Raw genomic sequence first — 22,408 nt, 5'->3', positions numbered from 1 at the left:
TTTTATTTTTTGTTTGTTTGTTTGTTTGTTTCAAGGCAGGGTCTCTCTCTATAGTTCTGCCCATCCTGGAACTCACTCTGCAGACCAGGATGGCTTCAAACTCACTACCCGCCTCTGCTTCCCTGAGTGCTGGGCCTAAAGCCATGTGCTACTATGCCCTGCTTTGATTTAGGTTTTTAATCTACCTGAATTTCTATTTTACATGGGATAGAAAAAGGAAATCACATTCTGTTGTAGTTGTTGCTTTTTGAGATGTAATCTTATATAGCTTATGTTGTCCTCAAACACAAGGCTGATCTTGAACTCCTGATTTTCCTCAGCCTCCAGAGTGAGTCTGCTCTGTCTCATCCTATCAATTATCCCAGCATCCCTCATTATCATTTATGGGCTAACACTGGCCCACTGACTCCTCATGTTGCTGCTGTCATATGTTATACTCCTACACCCATGTACGTATCCGGTTCTTCTGTTCCAGTTCCAGGTGTGTGTATGCTCGTGAAAACACAACAGAGCTCTAGTCTGTGTGCTGCTATGGAGACGCTAACTAGAGGCAAAGGGCGTTTGTCTCTCACATTCTTTGTACTGTAATTTCAGGGGTAGTCTCATCAGACCATGTTGAATTCACTCTCACAGTAACGTGTGATTTTAGAGAGGTTCTTTTACATAAAATCTGTTAGCAGAGAAACTTAATGACTGTGCTGGGTGACTTCATTTGTCAGAGGATCAAAAGCCTAGGTACGCATAGCAGGCTATGTGGCCTCGTGGTATAGAGCCGTCTTATCTGCCTCTGTTGATGGGTCTGGTTTTGCTACCCTGCTACCTCCACGAAGATTCTTTTTTAGATTGAGATCCATCGAGTGTCCAAACCATCTAGGGGTTAATAAACTCACAGCACTAAGCCTGGGTTTAAGTGGGTGTCTCCCATGACTCGATGGAGCTCTGCTTATTATGCTACCACACTTTCAGGTTCGTCTTGGCCTTCAGGATGCCGCGGCATGAGAGAGCCCCATGCTCAGAGGTAGCCTATTTCCCGGACTCTAGTTTTTTGATATTCTTCCTCATTTTCTGCATTCTGCTTCTTCAAGCAGAAATAGTCTGTTTTTGTTTGTTTAATTGGTTGTTTGGTTTTGTGGAATAGGGTGTCACCGTGTACCCCTGGCTAGCTTACTCCGTATGTAGCACAGGCTGGCTCCCAACTTGTGGCGATCCTCCTGACTCTGTCTCCTGAGTGCTGAGAATTTGGCATGCCCATCATTCCTGGCCCAAGCAGGCTTTTCTTCATAGCTTATTTGCTTAAAAAACTTTATGATGGGACTAGAGAGATGGCTCAGCAGTTAAAAACACTGACTGCTCTTCCAGAGGTTCTGAGTTCAATTCCCAGAAACCACATGGTGGCTCACAACCATCTGTAATGGGATCCGATGACCTCTTCTGGTATGTCCGAAGACAGCTACAGTGTACTCATATACACAAAATAGATAATTCTTTTGAAAAACTTTATGATGTATGAAGATATTAAAATTGTATATATTAATGAGGATGGCATACTGTTTGGACACATAAACACTGAATAATGTTTAAGTTGGGTTTAGCATATTTATATCCTTTAAACATTTTAGAAAGATTTATCTTTTCAATAAAAAACTTGTGTGTGTGTGTGTGTGTGTGTGTGTGTGTGTGTGAGTCTATCTATGTGTTGGCATGTGCACAGGAGTGCAGGTGTCCTTGGAGATGTCAGAGCCCCCTGGAGCTGGAGTTACAGGTGGTTGTGCTTTGCCCAAATGTGGGTACTGGGAGCTCTGGTCCTTTTCATAGCAAGAAGTACACTTCCCTGCAGACCCATCTCTCTAGCGCCTCCTTCTTTATAGCGAGACGGTTGAAGACCTTTCTCCTGGCTTTCTGAAACGTAAGTGTGTCCATGTCAGCAGCTCTTGCTCCTGTGCAAATCCATCAGCGCTTCTCTACCCCTGATGATTCAGCTCCTCTTCCTCTTTCCTTCCTCCTCCTCCTCTTCTTCCTCCTCCTCCATTTCAAGAACGGAAGTCAGGGCTTCCCACATGCTAAACAAGCGCACCCCACTTAGCCACACTTCCATGCCAACTTCTTGCTTTAGGTATTTTATTGATGTCTGTTAAACTTTATTGTTATGGTACAGTGGGGGTGTAAGGTGTGTCTGTGTCAGAAGATGACTGTGTTCATCAGGCACTCTCCATCCACCTGGACACGGGCTCTGGACACCGCACTGGGATCCTCAGCTCATCGGAAGCACTTTACCCACTAAGCCATCTAGGTTTGTTTAAGACAGGGTTTCTCTATGTAGCCCAGGCTGACCTTCCACTCAAATCGTTGCTCCTAATATTTTAAGCAATTCTATTCTGTGTGTGTTTCAGAATAAATGACATCAACTCCTTTTGTGGGAAGGTGGAGTGTACATTCTAAAGAAAATGAGAGCTGGGCTTAGTGGTACGGATCTTTAATCCCAGCAGTCAGGAAGCAGAGGTAGACAGATCTCTCTGTAGGTTTCAAGACAGCCTTGTCTGCTTGGTGAGTTTCAGGAGAGCCTGAGCTACCAAGACCCTCTGTCTTGAACAAACAAGAACAAACAAGTAAATAAACACAATGAGAAGTGTCCAATGAATGTGGAATAGTGGGAGTCTGGAACTTCAGTGGCATGGTGATTGCCCAGAGTCGTTAGTGTAGAAAGTTAATTCTCACGTTTTAGTGTGTAGGCCTTTCTCTACCCAGTAATTCTGTATTAAAGTCAGGGTTGAGAGAAAAAAAAAAATCTTACTTTCAATTTCTGCTAATAAATCCAAACCACATCCTCTAACCTTAAAATGCAGTGTGATTGGCAGGTTGTCATTGTGATATTTTACTAAGCACTGAATTGAGCTGCTTATGAACGTCTGTGGGGCTTTTCATTTGAGCTGAACCTAAATCTGATTTTTAAAAAACATGGCTCATAGAGCTTTTGTGTTCTTATGAGCCCTGGTAACCCCCTCTAGGGGCATCTCTCTCAGGCCGCTCAGTCCATTCACTGGGCGCGATACAAAGCGTTTTGTTCCTGTGCTCACACCAGCACGCCATCTCCCAAGGAGACGCTGAATGCCCACTAAGTCATGCTTTCCCATTACTCATTCCTCCTTTTCTCCCAAGGTGGCGTGTGGGAGGTGTTGTGCTGGGGTTCGACAAGAATAGGCTAGGAAGCTTTCTGCTGGATACACTCATGCCTGAGCGTGGTTCCGTTCCCACCGCGCCGGGCTCGGTGGCTTCACCGTTTGAGCTGTTTTTCTAAACGGACAATGACTCCACACTCGGCCGCTCCCACATAATCCCAGCTCTCCGGATGGCATCTGGACCGTCCAGTCCCGCCCGGTCACTGAGCCACTTTTTGTCCCCTTACGAAGCGGGTCATTCGGCTACACAGGCGCGGCTGCTACCCACTAACACCTTTCCGGGGGTCACCCGGGAGGGAACTCTGGACACCGGCTTCGCCCACCAGGCACGCCCGCACCCGCACCCGCATCGGCTCCCGTACCACCAGGGGGCGCTCGAGTGTCTCCGTCGCTCCGCCGGCACCTCCCGCCCCCTCTTCCAGCCACGCTTTACTATTGGTCATCTGTCTCAAGGTCTTCATCGCGATTGGTCACCTTCCGCGTCGGTCTCGGTTGCTGGGCGGGCCGAGGTGACGCTCGGCGCTCTAGCTCGGGGCGGTGTCCCGCGCCGGCGGCTTCGGGCGGAGTTTGGCGAGCAGCGTCGCGGTGTAGTCAGACGGCAGTGGTCCCGGGAGGCGACAGCTCGGATCCGGGCTTCTCTCTGTTCCTCCGCCGCATCCACAGCCGCGCCCCGGCCTCCCGCCAATCCTCGATGCAGAGCTGGGCGGCCGCGTGATGGGGCTGCGGAGCGGCGCCCTGCGGCTCGCGGCGGCCGCTGCCTGCGCTGAGGTGCGTCGGTGCCCGGCCTCCCGCGCCCCTGCGCGCCTCGGCGTCTTCTGACTCGGCCGGCTCGCCCGTCTGTCCGCAGCGCGGCTGAGGTGAGGAGGCTGAGGTGGGGCGGCCGAGGCGAGGTGGGCGGTGGTGCCGCGGCGCCGGTGTAGGGGGCCGCTCCCGCGGGAGGGACTCCCGGCCGGTGACGGGCCTGGAGGGGGCAAAGCGAGGAAGCGGCGCGGCCGGCCGGGGCTCTGGCTCCGCGGTGAGGAGCCTCGCCCTCCGTGGAGAGACCTGGCCGGCCGGCCGCGAGCGCCGGGCTTTGGTCCAGCGGCCTGCCGGTCCCCTGCAGTGCCCTGCACCAGCCCTCCGCTTCCCCTGGGCTGCCAGGCCCCGCTCTGTCCGCGGGCCAGCAGATCGGTCGCTGTCCCGCCGTATGTGCGCACATTGCAGCTCTGAGGAGCCAGCCGATCTCTCCCCCCTCATCTGCTCTCTCACCCCCTATTGTGGTTGGCATCAGGGTTCCAACCGGGAATGTGGCAATGCCCCTGAGCCCGATGAAGGTAGGAAAGGGCATCCGACAGAGCGGAGGGCGCAAGGGCTGGACGGAGGAAGCGATGCAGAGGGAGGGGGCTTGTTGGATGCTGGCCAGATGGGAGGAAGGCTGGTGTGGGCTCGACGTTCAGCCGACCAGGATCACTCTGGCAGCCATATTGGGAGGATGATCTGACAAATCCTTTAGGAGCCAAGTCCGGTTGCTGGTAGGCACCGAGTGACAGCCCTGGCAGCTTTCAGGGTGACTGGCCGCACCAGAAGCCAAGTTGTGGGGGTTGGGAGGCCACTCAGAGCAAGCTAGTCATTGTTCATGCAACGCAAACCCTCACCGACTGGAAATGCAAAATTGAGCTCCCAAATCACTTTTTCTCTTTGGTGAATTGCTATATGAGCCTTCAGGGTAAACTGGCTTGAAGATTCCATTCTTGTTGGGGTGAAATTCTGTGTTTCTGTCCTTATCATCGCAATCCACCGCTGCTTTGGCCCTCGAAGGCCTGTTGATGTTTAAGGCCACTTTACCATATTGGAGGCTCTTGGCGTATTGCATGGCGTGCATAGATTTGCATAGTATCTCTTCGTGCAGAGATTAGGGAAAGTGGAATAAACTGGTAGCAGAGAAGACTTGCAGCAGTATCTCGGAGGATGCAGGTTGTCATCTTTGTGGAATCTGGAGGTAGCCTAATTTAGATTGTCAACAGATCTCTTGCTTATGTAGCTCTCTCTGGTCCAAGCAGCTGTTCTGCCAACACTAAGCATGCTGCTTTGTGTCATGATGTGCCTGTCTCAACCCAGAGAAAAGTGGTGTTCAGCTTTGAATAACTGTTTAAAAGTGATATTATAGTGGATATTGGACTTAAAGGTTGGCATTTTGTGGATTCGGCTTAGTCATAACCAAATTTTAGCTTGCGTTCTCATTTGAGAAGCGTGGTAGTTGATATTGATTATGAAGTAATTGAAGTTGTTAATGTTCTATTTGAGGAGAGACTTTGAAGATTACTCATCTTGATGTTTTAAAGTAGATTTAGAAATGATCAATAACTGGCTTCAGAGAGAGCCTGTAAATGTGTTTTCCTAGACTTTGATCCTGCACAGGATCTGGAGAGATGGTGTGACTCCTGCCTTCTTTATGCCCTTTAATTTAAACTTCATTTATTATATATATTTGTTTTTGGGAGGGAGTTGGAGCGCTAGCTCGGGTCTTAGACATGTTAGACAAGCTGTCTACTAATGAGCTAGACTCCCACGATCCATGCTCCCTTTTTTAAATGCGTAAGTTCTTTTTTCCCCCTATTTTAATTATCTGTCTACTTAAGAATAACTACAAAAACAAATTCCAATGTTTTTCTATTTCTAAGAAAAATCAGCACACTATTTTTTTTTTTTTTATAATTTTTACCGTTAGGCAATCTCAGTGAACTTTCAACAGACACTAATTTTGTTTTTTTTTTTAATTTGTTTATTTTATGTGTATGAGTGTTTTGCTTGCATGTATATGTATATGCACTGTGTGCTTGTGTGGTGCCCTCCAAGGAGAGATGAGGGTTGGATCCTCTGGACTTGGAGTGACAGGTGATTGTGAGCCACTCTGTGGGTGCTGGGAGCTGAACCAGGGTCCCCCTCAGGAGCAAACAGTGCTCTTAACTGCTAAGCTGTTTCTCAAGACTAAAGTTAGTGGTGTTGGCAGTACATTAATTAATATTAAAAAAATACAGAATGTTTGTTTATGATTCCATATCAAAATAAGGAGTAGCTTTAAGTACATGTAAAGAACTGAGATTAAATATAATTTAAGCTTTTGAAAAAAATTAGTCCTGCTGGGCAGTGGTGGCACACGCCTTTAATCCTAACACTTGGGAGGCAGCGGCAGGCAGATTTCTGAATTTGAGGCCAGCCTGGTCAACAGAGTGAGTTCCAGGATAGCCAGGGCTATACAGAGAAACCCTGTCTCAAACAACAACAACAACAACAACAAATTAGTCCTGATTATAAATCTGAAATGGAGGAAAGATTTCTTGACTCTGCATAGGTCTTTGCTGTTGAATATATTTCTAGAATTTATCCGATTAAATACAGATTTCTTGAGTTTGCATAGGTCTTCACTATTGAATATTTTTCTAGAATTTATCCAATTAAGTACAGTTTCTAAGGCATAGGTCAGACTTTTCCATTTCAAAACCAGATATGAATGCACTTTCTTTTTTTCTACTAAATTAGTGCAGGGAATAAATTATTGCCCAAGAAAAGTCTGTCAACAGTTCCCAAGGCCAAAGCTTTCTAGCCTATTTTTTTTTCTGTTTTGGTCTTGTTCTGTGTACAAAATAAAGGTCAACAATGAACCCTTGCTGCCTTGTTTGTAAACCCCTTCCCAGGCTACTCACTGTAACAAGTCTTTCCCAAGAGTAAGCATATCCCTTCGGTCTTGTAAACTGATGTGATAGAATTCACAGTGCCCTGAAGTTAAAGGTGTATTGTTCCTGTTTCACAGTGTTCTCTTTGGAAGAGGCCTTGTGTGAACAGATAGTGGTAAACGTGTGAACTCCATAAGAGAGTGAATATGTATACTTCTAGAACCTTTATTTTGGTGCAGGGTAGAAGACATTAAACAGATGTGGCTGTGATAAGAAAGCTTGTAGAAGGGGTCTTGGACTGCCCAGAGGTTGTTTTGTTCTGTTTTGTTTTGTTTTTGTGAAGAGCTCAGTGATTGGTTTGTTCTCATAGTGGTTAGAGGTCAATCCAGCCCACAGAGAGACTCAGGTCTTCATCCCAAAATACTGTAAGGCCTACCATTTGTTCTTAGACTCCCTTCGCATTGCAGTTGCATATTCCCTTTACCTCTGATGCACTTAGTGCACTGCTGCTTGTGCTGTGGAAGCGTCTGTGATTTTCTCTTTCTCATGCTGTATAATATTAATGGTCTTATGATTGTTTATGGCTGCATACGAGGTGCAGGTTAAAAGACTAACATCTATGCGTGCGTTGGCAGCACATATACTAAAAGACGAAAACTATTTCTTAGATACAAAACCTTTTTTTGGTTGGCAGGGCTGAGGACTGGACTTGTTAGGCAAGTGCTCTACCCAATCCCCAGCCCCATAAAGCTTTTCCATTTTATTTTACAGTTTAAAATTTTCATGTTTACAACAGAGCTTGACATTGAGTTACATACTTCTGTCATTTTCTCCTTTGGTAACTTGGGCATCTTTTGGCTCAGTTTTCCCTCACATTCAAATTTTATTGTTATCTTTGTGTTGCTAGGCACTGGACCCTGGGCTTTGCATATGCTGAGCTAGGGAATGTGCTCTTGAGCGAGGGCTCTAGCCTCATACAGGTTTTTCACATCATCTCGGCAGATGTCAGTGACTATCTACGTAAACAGTAGCAGCGGCAATAACGAGGAGAAAAGCATTGTGCTCATATTAAGCAGTTTCTATATATCAGGAGGCTCTTCTGTAAGCACATTTATTAACCAAATTCATAGACAGCCATGCCAAGTACATACTGTTATAGCTCTTTCTCATGTGAAGAAACTGAAACCTGCTAAACTTCCCTACCATGACTAGAGCTGGGTTAGTGACCACTGTGCTGAACTTCTTTAAAAACTATCCTTCCCTTAAAATTCCTTCACTTCTCGAGCACTGGCTGGGTTCTTTTCTGGTTACTGTTGTGCCACATCTTCTAACATGTCATTGCCTTCAGATCTCGAATTTGCCTTCTGATCTTAAACCCTGGTAATTTAGAGTTCTCACTTCTGAAGTCTTCTTGCTTGTGCATTCCGTGTTGAGGCCCCAAGGCTCCTCGTCTCTTCGTTTCCCACACTGTGACGTCTGGGTTTGCTGCTCCAGCTCTTTTCTTACGATACCAACCGTTGCTGTTTTAAGTTCCTTACTCTTCTGAAGGCCACTAGACACATGCCAGCCTGAACCAGTCCTGAGATCCGTTTGGTTGTTGTTTTGAGACAGAGTCTCTATGTCGCTCTGGCTGTCCTGAAACTCACTATGTAGACCAGGCTGGCCTCAAACTCACAGAGAGCTGCCTCTGCTTTGCAAGTGCTGGGACTGAAGGTGTACACCACTACCAAACATTTAGTACCAGGATGAGTCAATGCCTTCCCCTTAGGCTGTCTTTAGAGTTTTGTTTTTTCAAACAGGGTCTATGCAGTCCACGCTTCCCCCCTCCTGCCTCAAGCTCCTGAGTGCTGGGCACTAATACCTGACCCACTTTAAAATTTAGCATTAAAAACTATGATTTATTTTTTCCTTTTGCTTTAATTTCTAAACTAAACTATTAGTCCAGGCAAGCTGTATTTTTAGTTATCCCTCTGTACACAAGATTTTTGTTTACTTATATTTCAATAGTCTCATTATATGTGGAGCTTATAGTACTTTGCTCAAATACTTTCCAAAGGCAGTAAGTATTACAAAGTATAAACAAAAATTTCTTGTAATGGCTTATTTTACTATTTATTTTAACTGGGATGTATGTTATACAATCCAAGTGCTAGTTCTTAAAATCAAAACCAAACAACACAGCAGATCTTTAAAATTTATACAAAACTCTGTATTTGATGAGCTGGATGGCTGTGTGTGTGTAGACAGGAACAGGACTCAGGAGACCGAAGCCAGCCCCACAAAAGCAGACAAAGGTTCAAGGACAGAGCAAGTTAAGTAAGAGACACTTGCAGAGCAGTGGTGTAAAATGTGCATACCACTTCCCGTCGCCTCCTAGCAATAAAGGCTGGAAACCTGAATAAGAACAATATCAAAGAAGTAGGGGACTCTAGAGCCACTCATGCTGACTGTAATTAGCTGGAGAGAGGAGACACTTTATTTATTTTTTAATACCAGGTTGTGCACACCTCTATGCTCTATTCAACATGTTGCATACACAGTCTAGGGAATCCCTGGCTTGGAGAAACTTTCATTCTCTTGGGGGAAAGAGGCATTGAAGCTGAGCTGCCCTGAATGGACTCGAGGGAAGGGAGGTAACTAACGCCCAGAAGTGAAGTGGTGTGTAGCTCTGTAGCTCAGTCAGGGGAGGCTGTGCTGAGGTGGTAAGATTTAAGCAAAAATCGTAAAGAGGTGAAGGAGTTGGCCAGGCAGATTAGAGAAGAAGAGCAATCCAAGCTGAAGAGCGCATGAGCCAGCCCTAAGGTAGAGCTTGCCAGGCATGTCCAAGGAGCAGTGCGGGGAAGTCAGTCAAGGAGAAGGGGCATCCAATAAAACAGATCGCCAAGGTAGGAGCCAGTGGTACACAGCACAGGCCAGGGACTAGCTGAAGTCAGGGAGAGGAACGCAAAGTAGGCAGGGAGGTTTGTAAAGAGACAGGGGAGGTTGAAGGAGCGCCTGCCTTTTCCCTAGGCGGTGGTAGATGCAGTTTTTGCTAAGCAAAGGCAGTGGAAGATGAAGCCACTGTGAACATCTTGATAGGGCCGAGCAGACCTGCTGCAGCAAGCATCCAAGTCAAACTGAGGGGCTCCACCAATCCCCAGCCCTATTTGAGGCTTTTCCATGAAACAAAGTAAGATACACACACAAATGTAAAATGTTTTAAAAATCAAGTTCACTTGCTTTTCAAGCTGGGAATATAGTATTATAACTTAACTCTTTCTAACTAAGAATGTAATCATTTGTTTAGAATACTTTATTTCAAGCTGATGAACCATAGGGCCTATTTTCCTCTAATCTATGGGTGCCTCCCTTAAACCCCCATGCTGGGGATAGAATCTAGGGCTTTGTGCATATTAGACAAGCACTCTATATACAACTGGGCTGCATCTCCAACTCCTGTTTCTTGAGGCAGTTCTTGATTTCTGAGAAAAAGCAAAGAAGCCATGTCAGCAGTGCAAAGGATTCTTGATCTCGTAGTTGCAGAGGCAAAAGGATACATGTCTGGTAAATCTAAAAATTGTATCAGGTTATTTTAGACAGTGGTTAAAAGAAAACAGTTGGAGAACCTGGCCGAGCTTGTTCAGCCACATTGGAAATTGAAAATCGGATCTGTCAGAGACTGTTGCTGTGTCATCTGAATCTTGGCACTGAGTTAGGATGCGAAAAGCAGCATTCCTGACAAGGGATCTAGTTTGCATTTCACAGAGTGACCAGAGAATCAAAGACCAAAAATACACATACACCCTTCCCTTTCTGCTTCTCCCTCTCCCTGTCTTTCTGTCTTTCCCCCAACCCCCACATTCTTACATATTGGGGCCACTTTACAGGTATAGCCATGGTCCTAAAACTTGCTTTGCCTTTATTGACGTTATTAGATATAGAGAACTGTATAAATGTTTTATAGAAAGGAGTTATTCTTAGTCTCTCTCTCTTTTTAAAGTTTTATTTTTATGTACACCTGCATGCCAGAAGAGAGCATCAGATCCCAGCATAGATGGTTGTGAGTCACCATGTGGGTGCTGGGGATTGAACTCAGGTCCTCTGGAAGAACAGACTGATCTTAACTGCTAAGCCATCTCTCCAGTCCCATAGTCTGTCTATTTATTGTTTTTTTTTTGAGACAGGGTTTCTCTGTATACCCCTGGCTGTCCTGGAACTCACTCTGTAGACCAGGCTGGCCTGGAACTCAGAAATCCGCCTGCCTCTGCCTCCCGAGTGCTGGGATTAAAGGCATGCGCCACCACTGCCTGGTTCTTTTTAATTTTAAAAGATGATTTATTTTTATTTTATATGCATTGGTATTTTGCCTGCATGTGTTTCTGCCAGATCCCTTGGAACTGTAGTCACAGACGGTTGTGAACTGCTGGGAAGAGCTGCTGGGCCATCTTTACTGCCTCTATTTGTAGTATATCAAAGGTTCTCTACTATAGAAGTTTACGTCACTTTGTGATGTGTTTGTTTGTTTGTTTATTTGAAATGTAGTATAATTTACTGTAGGCTGGCTTTGAACTCCTGTGTAGTAGAGGCTGCTCTTGGATTCCTTATCTGCTTGCCTTCCCTTCTCAAGTGAATGAGCCACCCTACCCAGCTCATTATTATTATTTATTTTAAAGGAAAGCTCTCATGCACCCCAGGTTAGCACTCACTGTGTACTCTAGGTTAACCTTGAATTCCCATCTTCCTGCCTCTGCCTCCCAAGTGCTATGATTACAGGTGTGTGCCTCTTTACATGCCTTTTCTGTTTGCTTTGTTCTTTAAATTACAGATCATTCCTTGAGAATACAGTTTAGTCACAGGCATGGCAGTACATACGTGCTTTTAATCCCAGCATTCAGGAGGCAGAGGGATCTCTGGGAGTTAAAGGCCAGCCTGGTTATGTCAATTCCAGGACAGTCAGAGCAACATAGTGAGACTCTCTCTCTCTCTCTCTCTCTGTCTCTCTCTCTGTCTCTCTCTCTGTCTATGTATATATATATATAAAATTTTAAATTCCTTGATGTCAAACTGTTGTTCTAGAAAGTTGAGCTAGTAATAGTTTCTTTTTGGAATAAAAATTAGTATAAAAACTAGATTAAGGTAGCTAGCTACTGAAACAAACATCTGCCCAGTCCCAAACTTTATGCATCTCAGTGAATTTCTCAAATTTTGTTTTAGATCTATTTATTTTTTTATTTTATTTTATTTTTTTGGTTTTTTTCGAGACAGGGTTTCTCTGTATAGATGTATTTATTTTATTATTTTATGTGTACAAATGTGTACCGTGTGGTGCTTGTTACCCATGGAAATCAGAAGGGCCGTGGGGTCTTCTGAACCACAGTTACAGACGATGTGAGCTCTGCGTGTGGAGAGTCAAGCCTGGGTCCTCTGCCAGGGCACGTGCTCTTAACACTGTGCTGTCGTCTCTCCAGCCTTTTTCAGTGGCCTTCTCTTCACTAGTGACTTTAATAGACTATTTCTTGGTTAAAAACGTCTGTAGCTTTAATTTTCTTTTTCAATGTGTATGACTGTTTGTCTTCACGTGTGGGTACCTATGAAGGCCAGAGGAGGGCATTGGAGTCCCCCTGGGACTGGAGTTACATGATAATGAGCCACCATGTGGGTGCTGGGGAGTGAACTCAGGTCCTCTGGAAGAGCAACCAGTGCTCTTAACCACTGAGCCGTCTCTGCAGTCCCTAATCTGTGTTTTAGGAATATAATCTTACATGCTTTCTATAAACGGATATGACAAAAATAAATTAACCTCAAACAAATCAAAACAGCTTGGTGTAGTAGTTTGTTTGTTTGTTTTTTTTTATTGCTGTGGTCAAGACCTTGTCAAAGCCACATAGGTTGGAAAGGACCCTTTAGCTTACAGGTGATATCACATCACCAGGGGAAGCCAAGGCGGGAGCTCAAGGCAGGCACTTGGACCTGAAGGAGAGGCCACTGAGAAACCAAGGAACCCGGGACCGCTGGCTTTCCCCTGGGTGCTTGTTCTGTTTGCTTTCTTATACCGCACAGGACCGCCTGCCCAGGGCTGGTATTGCCCATAGTAAGCTGGGGCCTTTCCACATCAATTGCCTATTAGGAAAATGCCCCCACAGGCTTGTCTACGGCCAGATCTGATGGAGGTGTTGTCTCAATTGAGGTCTTCTCTTCTCAGATGACTCTAACTGTGTCAAGTTGACAAAAGACTAGCTAACACATCTGGTATTATTCATAATAGACAAATATTGTTCATTTCTACTTCTTCACTTTGCAGGATGATCAATTTGTTTTCTCCTTACTTCTAATAATCTATGTTGCCTCAAATGGAAATCTCAAAAGAACAAAGATAAGCAGGCAAAATTTGAGAAATAACACCATTGCATACACTAGCAAGATTTTGCTGAAAGGACCCTGATATAGCTGTCTCTTGTGAGACTATGCCAGGGCCTAGCAAACACAGAAGTAGATGCTCACAGTCAGCTATTGGATGGATCACAGGGCCCCCAATGGAGGAGCTAGAGAAAGTACCCAAGGAGCTAAAGAGATCTGCAACCCTATAGGTGGAACAACGATATGAACTAACCAGTACCCCGGAGCTCTTGTCTCTAGCTGCATATGTATCAAAAGATGGCCTAGTCGGCCATCACTGGAAAGAGAGACCCATTGGACTTGCAAACTTTATATGCCCCAGTACAGGGGAACGCCAGGGCCAAAAAGGGGGAGTGGGTGGGTAGGGCAGTGAGGGGATGGGTATGGGGGACTTTTGGGATAGCATTGGAAATGTAAACGAGGAAAATACCTAATAAAAAATTTTAAAAAAATAAATAAAAAAATTAAAAAAAAGAAAAAAATTGAGAAATATTCAGTTAAGAAACTTCAATTTTTCCCTCCTTAGACAGGGTTTCTCTGTATAATAGCTGTGGGAGTCCTGGTCTTTGTAGACCAGACTGGCCTCAAAGTCACAGAGATCCACCTGCCTCTGCCCCACAAGTGCTGGGATTAATGGTGTGTGCCACCATGCCCAGCAAACGTGAGAGTTTTATTGTCCCTGTAATGTTAGTGAATGCTTCTAGAATTTTTGCTCCAGTCTATTTTCCTAATGCTTTTAACTATGTTGTAGTCTGGGGTATATAGCGGACTTATACACCCCAGCTGCTTTTCTTGTGTGTTGTGTGCATTCATGTGTGTTTATGTGTTTGTGTGTGCATATATGTGGAGACCAGAGAACAACTTTACAAGTGATTTTTCAGTAGTCTTTTACTGGCCTGAAGTTTATGATGAGCTTGGTCGGCTGGCTGGCAAGCAGCCACAGATCCTTCTGTCTCTATTTCTCTGTTTCTCTGTTTCTGGGACTGGAACGTGTTTTGTTTTTGAGAAAGGGTATCACTATATAGTTTTGGCTGGCTTAGAACTCACTCTGTAGACCAGATCATACAGATCGGTCTGACCCTGCCTCCTGACTCCTGAGTGCTGGGATTCAATTTGTTTACCATCACACCTGGCAAGTTTTGAAGTTGTAATTGTCTAATGGACATCTGTTATAGAAGACTATAGTTGTAGGTAATTTATGTATTAACTTTTTTATAGTTCACTTAACTATAATTTCAATTATGATAATGAAGATAGTCTGTTTTACCACAGAGTTAAATTAAAAAGTATGTATTTTTTTTTATATTTTTGCATGTTCATATTGTTGTGGGAAAGTTCCTCCCCCCCCCACTTATTGCATTTTGTGGGAAAAGAAAATTAAAATGTATATATTATTGGATGGGGATGTATACTTGGTAAAGTGTTTGTCTAGTATGCATGAAGCCCTGGATTTGGAGCAGGAGGATCAGAAGTTGGAAGAAGGGAGGGAGAGAGGGGGACACAAATAATTGCTTCTCCAACCAAAAAGGAATTTGATGATTAACTAACAGGAACATGGTAGGAATGGAAAGAAATTTTATGGCTAGATGGATAGAGGGGGCAAGCTTGTTTTTGGGTGAGAGCTATTTGGCCTTGTTTATTTGAGGTTGAATGAAATGTGCGCAGAAGAGTTAGGGAGGGGAGCTAAGCCGGCTGCACAGTGATGGTGTGAGGATGTTAGAGATACTCAGTGTCTTAGTCAGGGTTTCTATTCCTGCACAAACATCATGACCAAGAAGCAAGTTGGGGAGGAAAGGGTTTATTCGGCTTACACTTCCATACTGCTGTTCATCACCAAGGAAGTCAGGACTGGAACTCAAGCAGGTCAGGAAGCAGGAGCTGATGCAGAGGCCACGGAGGGATGTTACTTACTGCCTTGCTTCCCCTGGCTTGCTCAGCCTGCTCTCTTATAGAACCCAAGACTACCAGCCCAGAGCACTAATTGAGGAAATGCCTTACAGCTGGATCTCATGGAGACATTTCCCCAACTGAAGCTCCTTTCTCTGTAATAACTCCAGCTGTGTCAAGTTGACACAAAACTAGCCAGTACACTCGGGTTTTAGTTCATGGTGACAAGCCTGTTTTGTCAAAAGCTGAGTAAAGAGGGTTCAGGGTTTTTAATTTCTAAGCCTGAAGCTTTGAGTAATTTGCTAGGTCTTAGGTAGAAGACAAAAAGGAAAAACAAACAAATCTTTTTTAAAAATCAAAGTATTCGAAATAACTGCCAACATTTTAGCAATCTTTTTTTCTATTCTGGTTATCAAAAATTTTACGACTTTTCTTGAAGAAAGATCATTGCTTTTGGTTGATAAATGACCTTTTTTATAACCACCTTCTTCCCAGTTCTGCTATTTGAAGAAACTGGGTGACTTGTTCAGTATTTCTTCCCCTATTCTGAATATGGGTAATATCTTTCTGTTAGCACTGAGAGCTGGATTATTTGGGTCTATTTAGCAGTTGTGAAAGACCCTGGGGTTCGGAAGGAATTGGGCTAGAACATGGGTTGTGTCCTTTGACTTTGGTCGTAGATTCTTAGCAATGAGAGAGACCGGAAGCCATGCTTTTTAGCCATGATTTGATTTGGGGGCTGGACTCTTGTTTCGGAAGCTTGAGTGCCCGAGTTCTGAGCCGTAGCACCCCAGCCGTATAAGCCTGTGACTAGTGCTGCAAGGGAAGGATATAGAGACAGGGGGATTGCTGGGGCTCACTAGCCTGCCAGCCTAGCTGAAAAACAGTGAGGTCTGTAGAGCCTGTCTGGAGGGACTGTGATAGAGCAGGACTCTCATCTTCCTCTGGGCTCCATCTCCCACAAATTGTACTCTGACACACAAAATAAATTTAAAACAAAAATCCAGTACTTGGTACCTACCTTAAAACTGTTGAATACTGGCCAGTGGCTATTTTATGGTTATTGCTTTTTAGTTCTGCTTACAACCCTGGTAAAGGACTATTGGGTCAAAATGGAAAGCTCAAAAGAAGTTCCTTTGTTGCAAGAATCCTCCTAGGCATGGGATGGGGAGACTGAGAGGTCGGCAGGGCCTGAAATCCTAGCATTTGGGAAGTTGAGGCAGACAGGATGGAGAATTCAATCCAGCCTTGGCTACATAGTGAACCTTATTTCCAGAAGAGCCTGAGGGAGAAGGTGGGAGAATCGACAGACTACTAGTTGGGGAGATAACTAATTTTTGGATATCATAAGAGTTAGAAAGATAATTACATATCAAAGTCCTGGGGGAACTGCAGTGTTGCTGTGATCTTTCTCCTCTTTCCTTTCCTTCCCTCCTCCCTCCCCCTCTGTATGTATGTACGGATGTATGTATCCTCCCCCTCTGTATGTATGTACTGATGTATGTATCCATTCATCCACCTATTTACCCAGTGACTGAACTCAGGACCACCGAGTTAATCTCCAGCACTTTTTAATTTTATTATGAGACAAAGTTTTATTGGGTCAAGTCTAGGCTGCTGTTGACCTAGCAAACGTTATAGTTTAGCTTCCTGTGTTGCTATAATTACAGACATGTGTTGCCACACCCATATTCAGCTATGCTTTTTATGTAGCTCTTTTCTCAGTGCTGCATTCTTTGTGTGTGTGTGTGTGTGAGAGAGAGAGACAGAGACACACAGAGAGAGATAGTACTGAACGAATGACTATAGCATATGCAACATTAATTGGGAAAGTTCATAACTCTGGGCTTTCATTTGATAAATGTGGCCACGAAGGTATTTAGTATATTAAGATCTTTCCAGTTACTATAAAATAAAAGATAAACAGACTAGAAAAAACACTGCAGTGTATGTTTAGTAAATTAAGTAAGATTAATATCAAAACATTGTAATAACTTGAAACAAAACCAAAAATCACTGAACCTAGCAAGGATGTAAACAGGTTATTTTCCCAATCAGGGAAATGAATGAAGCTCATTAATTGATTCCTTTAATAGATTCTGAGCTCTCAGCCAGACTCTGTTCTATGTACTAATACACATGGCAGATATCTGAGCAGTCTGGACTGGTGAAAAAGACAGAAGACATTTCCCCAAAAGAAAAATTTCACATAATGATGATGATATTAAGAAAATAAGAGGGGCCAGGTGTGGTGGCATGCACTTTTTTTTTTTTTTTTTTAAAGATTTATTTTATTAATATATGTAAGTACACTGTAGCTGTAGCTGTCCTCAGACACTCCAGAAGAGGGAATCAGATCTTGTTGCGGATGGTTGTGAGCCACCATGTGGTTGCTGGGATTTGAACTCTGGACCTTCGGAAGAGCAGTCGGGTGCTCTTACCCACTGAGCCATCTCACCAGCCCGGTGGCATGCACTTTTAATACTAGCATGTTTGAGGCAGGGACAAGTAGATCTCTGTGAGTTTGAAGCCAGCCTTGTCTATATGAGTTTCAGGGCACCCAGGCTACACAGTGAAACCCTGTCTCAAAAAAAAAAAAAAAAAAAAAAAAAAGGCGGGGGTGGGATGGGCTGGAGAGAGAGTGCAGGAAAGTGCTGAGGAACTCAAAACTGAGTTTAAAACCAACCAACTAAACCAATCTGAGTGCCATGTGTTTGTAATCCCAGGGCTGGGAAGGTGGAAGCAGGGCATCTCTGGGACTCACAGGGTTTAAGGCCTGCCTAGCTAGAAGGCTGTTTTCGGTAGTCCAGGCTTTTAATCCCACCACTCAGAAGACAGATGCAGCAGATCTCTGTGAGTTCCAGGACAGCCAGGGCTACATAGAGAGACCTTGTCTCAACAAAACAAAAACAACAAGAAAAAAGATACTGTGCCAGAAACCCAGTCAGCCCTCCCCCAGGTTAGTCAGGTCATAGATCTTGCAGGAGAACCTACAACTGCCACTTTACTAAACCAGTACAATCCTTAATTATGTTCTAAATATTTATCCTTTACCCACAGATTAGTGTAGTTCTCACCCCTCACCAAGGAAACGTCTCTTTGCAACAGATGGAGACCACAGTGGATCAAAATGCAGAGCTCTGTGGAGTCCAGGCCAAGTGGCTCCTGTCCACCACAGCCCCGCCTTTAAAGCTCAGGAGTCACTGCGGAGGGGAGGGGAGTGGAGGTGGGCAGAGAGGCTGTAAGAGTCAGATGGACAGGATGTTTGCTGTGAGAGTTTGTCTCCTATCCTGAAGTCTCAACAACATAGCTTCCTTAACACAAACTGAAGAGGGATGACACCAGCAGACACGCTAACGTGAACTGTGGGCAACTAAGGAAGGCTGAGAGGAAGTTTTCTTCAGGGAGAAGCATCTCTCTTGATTATCTACTACTAGGTAGTAGCCCTGGAAAACCTCCTGCTCACAGAAGTAACATTATACAGAGAAGACTGCATTTATATAGTTAAGACTATAGAGGGGCTGGTGAGATGGCTCAGCGGGTAAGAGCACTGACTGCTCTTCTGAAGGTCCTGAGTTCAAATCCAGAAACCACATGGTGGCTCACAACCACCTGAATGAGATCTGACGCCTTCTTCTGAAACATCTGGAGACAGCTACAGTGTACTTATATATTTGGGCTGGAGCAAGCAGGGACTGAGCGAGCAGAGTTGACTAGAGCGAACAGAGGTCCTAAAATTCAATTCCCAACAACCACATGAAGGCTCACAACCATCTGTACAGCTATAATGTACTCATATACATAAAACTAAATAAATAAATCTTTAAAAATGTATACACACATATGCAGTAACAAAGAACAAGGCTAAGAATTTGAAAGCGGTAGAGGCATGGGAGGAGTTGGAGAGAGACAAGAGAAGGGGTAAATGATATAATTATATTATAATCTCAAACATTTAAAAATATATTTACCGAGCTGGGTGTGGTGGCGCATGCCTTTAATCCCAGCACTCGGGAGGCAGAGGCAGGCGGATTTCTGAGTTCGAGGCCAGCCTGGTCTATGGAGTGAGTTCCAGGATCGCCAGGGCTACATAGAGAAACCCTGTCTCAAAAACAACAACAACAACAACAACAAAAAACCCATTTACCATATACATCTTGAAAGATAATTTCTCAGTGGTTTAAAATTTATTATAATTTCAAAAAAAGTAAAAAGATGTGATTCAGTTCTAATGTGGGAACTGTATTTTTTTTTTTTTTTTTTTTTTGGTTTTTCAAGTATAGAAAAGTTCACCAAGTTTCCTTAAAGTAATATATTTTTTTAAGGGTGGTGGTGGCATAAGCCTTTAGTCCCAGCACTTGGGAGGCAAAGACAAGGTGGGATTACCCAGATCTCTCTGAGTTCTAGGCCAGCCTCGTCTACAAAGTGTCCTAGCACCACCAGAGCTACACAGAGAAACCTGTCTTGAAAACAAACAAACAAACAAACAAAACAAAAAACAAAAAAAAAAAACCAACCAACCAGAAAAGGGGCAATAAATGGTTCAGATGGAAACTTACAATTTTAAGAAATTCTTCAATGAACAGATAGGTTTTTTTTTTTTATCTCTTCCTGGAGATTGACCTGAAGACACACAGAGAAAGACTGGTGCCTGGTACTTTGAAGGCTACTTTTAATTAATTAGTTAGAGACTTTTTAGGGTTTGAGAAAGAGATAATAGGGTAGGAAAATGGCTTCCATCTTTACTGTTTGATAAATGGCTGTTGGGAATATAAGATTGTAGTTGAAATAATAGGCAGGCTTTTAGAAATAGACCTGAAGCAGTAGCTCTCATGAGTCAGCCTTTGTGTCCCTTAATTTTGACAACCTTGTGTACAATGCTTCTCTTTTAAAGGAACCTTGAACACAACTTCAAAAGAAGATTTGATTTTTACTTCTGGACTGCATATATAAGGCCATCAGAATGTCGGGAGCCTCTGTGAAGGTCGCTGTTCGAGTGAGGCCCTTCAATTCTCGAGAGACCAGCAAGGAGTCCAAGTGCATCATTCAGATGCAAGGCAACTCGACCAGTGAGTACAAGTTGTTTTCCATACGAGCATGGCTTCCTTCCCTTCCCTTCCCTTGCCGTCTCCTCCTCGCTGTGATCAGAGTATGTGAACATCTGTGTCCTCACCCTTTGCCAATTCAGGGTGATCTGCTGAGTGTGTCCCCTCAGGACTGCTGTAGCACTTAAGCATGGACTGCTTATTTCATTCTTTGTAATCGAGGGACCCTGAATAGCTCAGGTGTTGATCCTTACTTATCAAGTTTAGATTCTATGAGAGTGAAGCTCTAAGCAGTGGGCTTGACTAAATTCTGAAGGAAAATATAACTTTAAAGCCCCAAGATTGCTTTCTTTATTTTGTTAAATATAATTTGACCTTGGTAAGATGTTCTTAAAACTTATTCTCTTGGGCTGGAGAGATAGCTCAGAGGTTAAGAGCACTGGCTGCTCTTCCAGAGGTCCTGAGTTCAATTCCCAGCAACCACATGGTGGCTCACAATCATCTGTAATGGAATCCTATGTCCTTGAGGACAGTGACAGAGTACTCATAAAATAAATAAATAAATCTAAATTAAAAGAAAAACTTAACACTACCATCTTTTAGTGTGTGCTTTGTAATAAAGTAGAGTTACTGATTTTTTCAGAGTGGTTACTGCTGCAGTCTCACAGTGGACTTCTGCAAGTCTCTGATCGGGATAATGGGACGTGCTGCAGCCTGTCCACTGCAACCTCACAAAGCAGGCTAAGGAAGGAAGTATGGGCTTCCAGTCCGGGCGTGGGATCCCAGTGTGGCAGGAGAGGCTTAGCTGCTGAGGATGAGGTGGCTGGTTCCAGTTCGTCAACTGTCAGGAAACAGAAAGACATACAGACAGAGATTGCTCCCTCTCTCCCTCCCCTCCACTTCTCTTTCTGAGTCAGGGTTTCTCTGTGTAGCCCTGGCTGTTCTGGAACTCACTCTGTAAATCAGGCTGGCCTCAAACTCAGAGGACCTGCCTGCCTCTGCTCCCCAGCGCCACCACCGCCCAGCTCACTTTCTCCTTTTTAAAAAAAAGAGGAGCCAGTGTTCATCAGCTGTCCAAGTACCAAAATTTTTTGCTTCTAAAAACTCTTTAAAGTGTTGATTCCCCATATAGAATAATTAAGTTGTCAGTCACAACTCCCACCCCTTAAATTCTTTCTTTTAGAAAAACTTTTTTTTTTTTTTTTTTTTAAAGATAGGGTCTGTCTTCCTTCTATATTCCAGGTTGGGCTCAACATGTTATTTAGTTTAGGATGACCTTGAACTTCTGAGCCTCCTGCCTCTTGTCTTCTGAATACTGAGTTATAGGCATGTACTGTCGACCATACCTGGCTTTGTGCCTGTGAGCAAGGAACTCTACCAGTGAGCTATATCTCCAGTCCTGAAAAGGATTATGATACAAAATAAAAAGGATCAAAGTGATACTTGTTATAAAATACGGTTTTAGAAAAATGCAAGGGGCTGCCTGGCATCGTGGTGTGAACCTGTAACCTCAGCACAAGAGCTCAAGGCAAGAGGCTGGCAGGACAGTTTTGGTGCTGTTGCATGTTTTTTTTTTTTTTTTTTTTTTGGTTTCTCGAGACAGGGTTTCTCTGTGTAGCCCTGGCTGTCCTGGAACTCACTTTGTAGACCAAGCTGGCCTCGAACTCCGAAATTCGCCTGCCTCTGCCGTCCAAGTGCTGAGATTAAAGCCATGCGCCACCACCGCCCAGCACTGTTGCATGTCTTAAAACAAAGATAAAAATTAGAGCTTAGGTATTAGCTCAGTGAGTGAAGCGTTTACTGTGAAAGCGTAAGGACCTGAGTTCGATCCCCAGAGCCCTCATTTAAGGAGCTGAATGTGAAGGCACATTGCTGGGGAGGGGCTGACAAGCACGACTCAGCAAGTGTCAGGCCAGCTGAGAGACCCTGCCTTAGAACATGAGGTGCATGGCTGCCTGAGAGTAACATCTGGTAGTGACCTCTGCTCCTGACATGCCTTCACACACATGTGCATGTGCACCCACTCACACACACACACACACACACACACACACAAACACACACACATGTACATAAGATAAAGATGAAAGCTACAAATTTAGGTTTGGGAAAGGGCAAATGAAATAGCTCTGTAATGAGACAGGTGCTGAAATATTTAATCTCAACTAGGAGCTTCTAATCTGCCTTTGATCATTCAGTTCCCGGATAAAAGACACACACAACCTTTATATTTATAATAAGCCTTTATTAGCAGTAAGGCTGGATAGATATC

General features: G+C 44.1%; 1 protein-coding gene across 17 annotated transcripts in view; it reads left to right on the top strand.

Annotated features, from left to right (window-relative positions):
- The first annotated feature begins 3,688 nt into the window (after positions 1-3,688).
- The window catches only part of Kif1b (kinesin family member 1B), a 131,455-nt gene continuing 112,735 nt past the window's right edge, over positions 3,689-22,408 (top strand). For 9 of the 17 annotated variants that reach the window (XM_006538595.3, XM_006538593.3, XM_006538591.3 and 6 more), the window contains exons 1-2: positions 3,945-4,033; positions 19,986-20,160. In XM_006538595.3, the coding sequence (XP_006538658.1) occupies positions 20,055-20,160 (106 nt within the window). In that variant the 5' untranslated portion in view covers positions 3,945-4,033; positions 19,986-20,054. Of the gene's footprint in view, positions 4,034-19,985; positions 20,161-22,408 lie in introns of all 17 variants that reach the window. The other 8 variants (XM_030253270.1, XM_030253268.1, XM_030253272.1 and 5 more) reach the window with 4 other exon arrangements.

The sequence above is a fragment of the Mus musculus genome, chromosome 4, assembly GCF_000001635.26.
Source record: "Mus musculus strain C57BL/6J chromosome 4, GRCm38.p6 C57BL/6J".
NCBI lineage: Eukaryota > Metazoa > Chordata > Mammalia > Rodentia > Muridae > Mus > Mus musculus.
The sequence above is the reverse complement of the archived record's forward strand: the minus strand, read 5'-3'. Positions and strand labels throughout refer to the sequence as shown.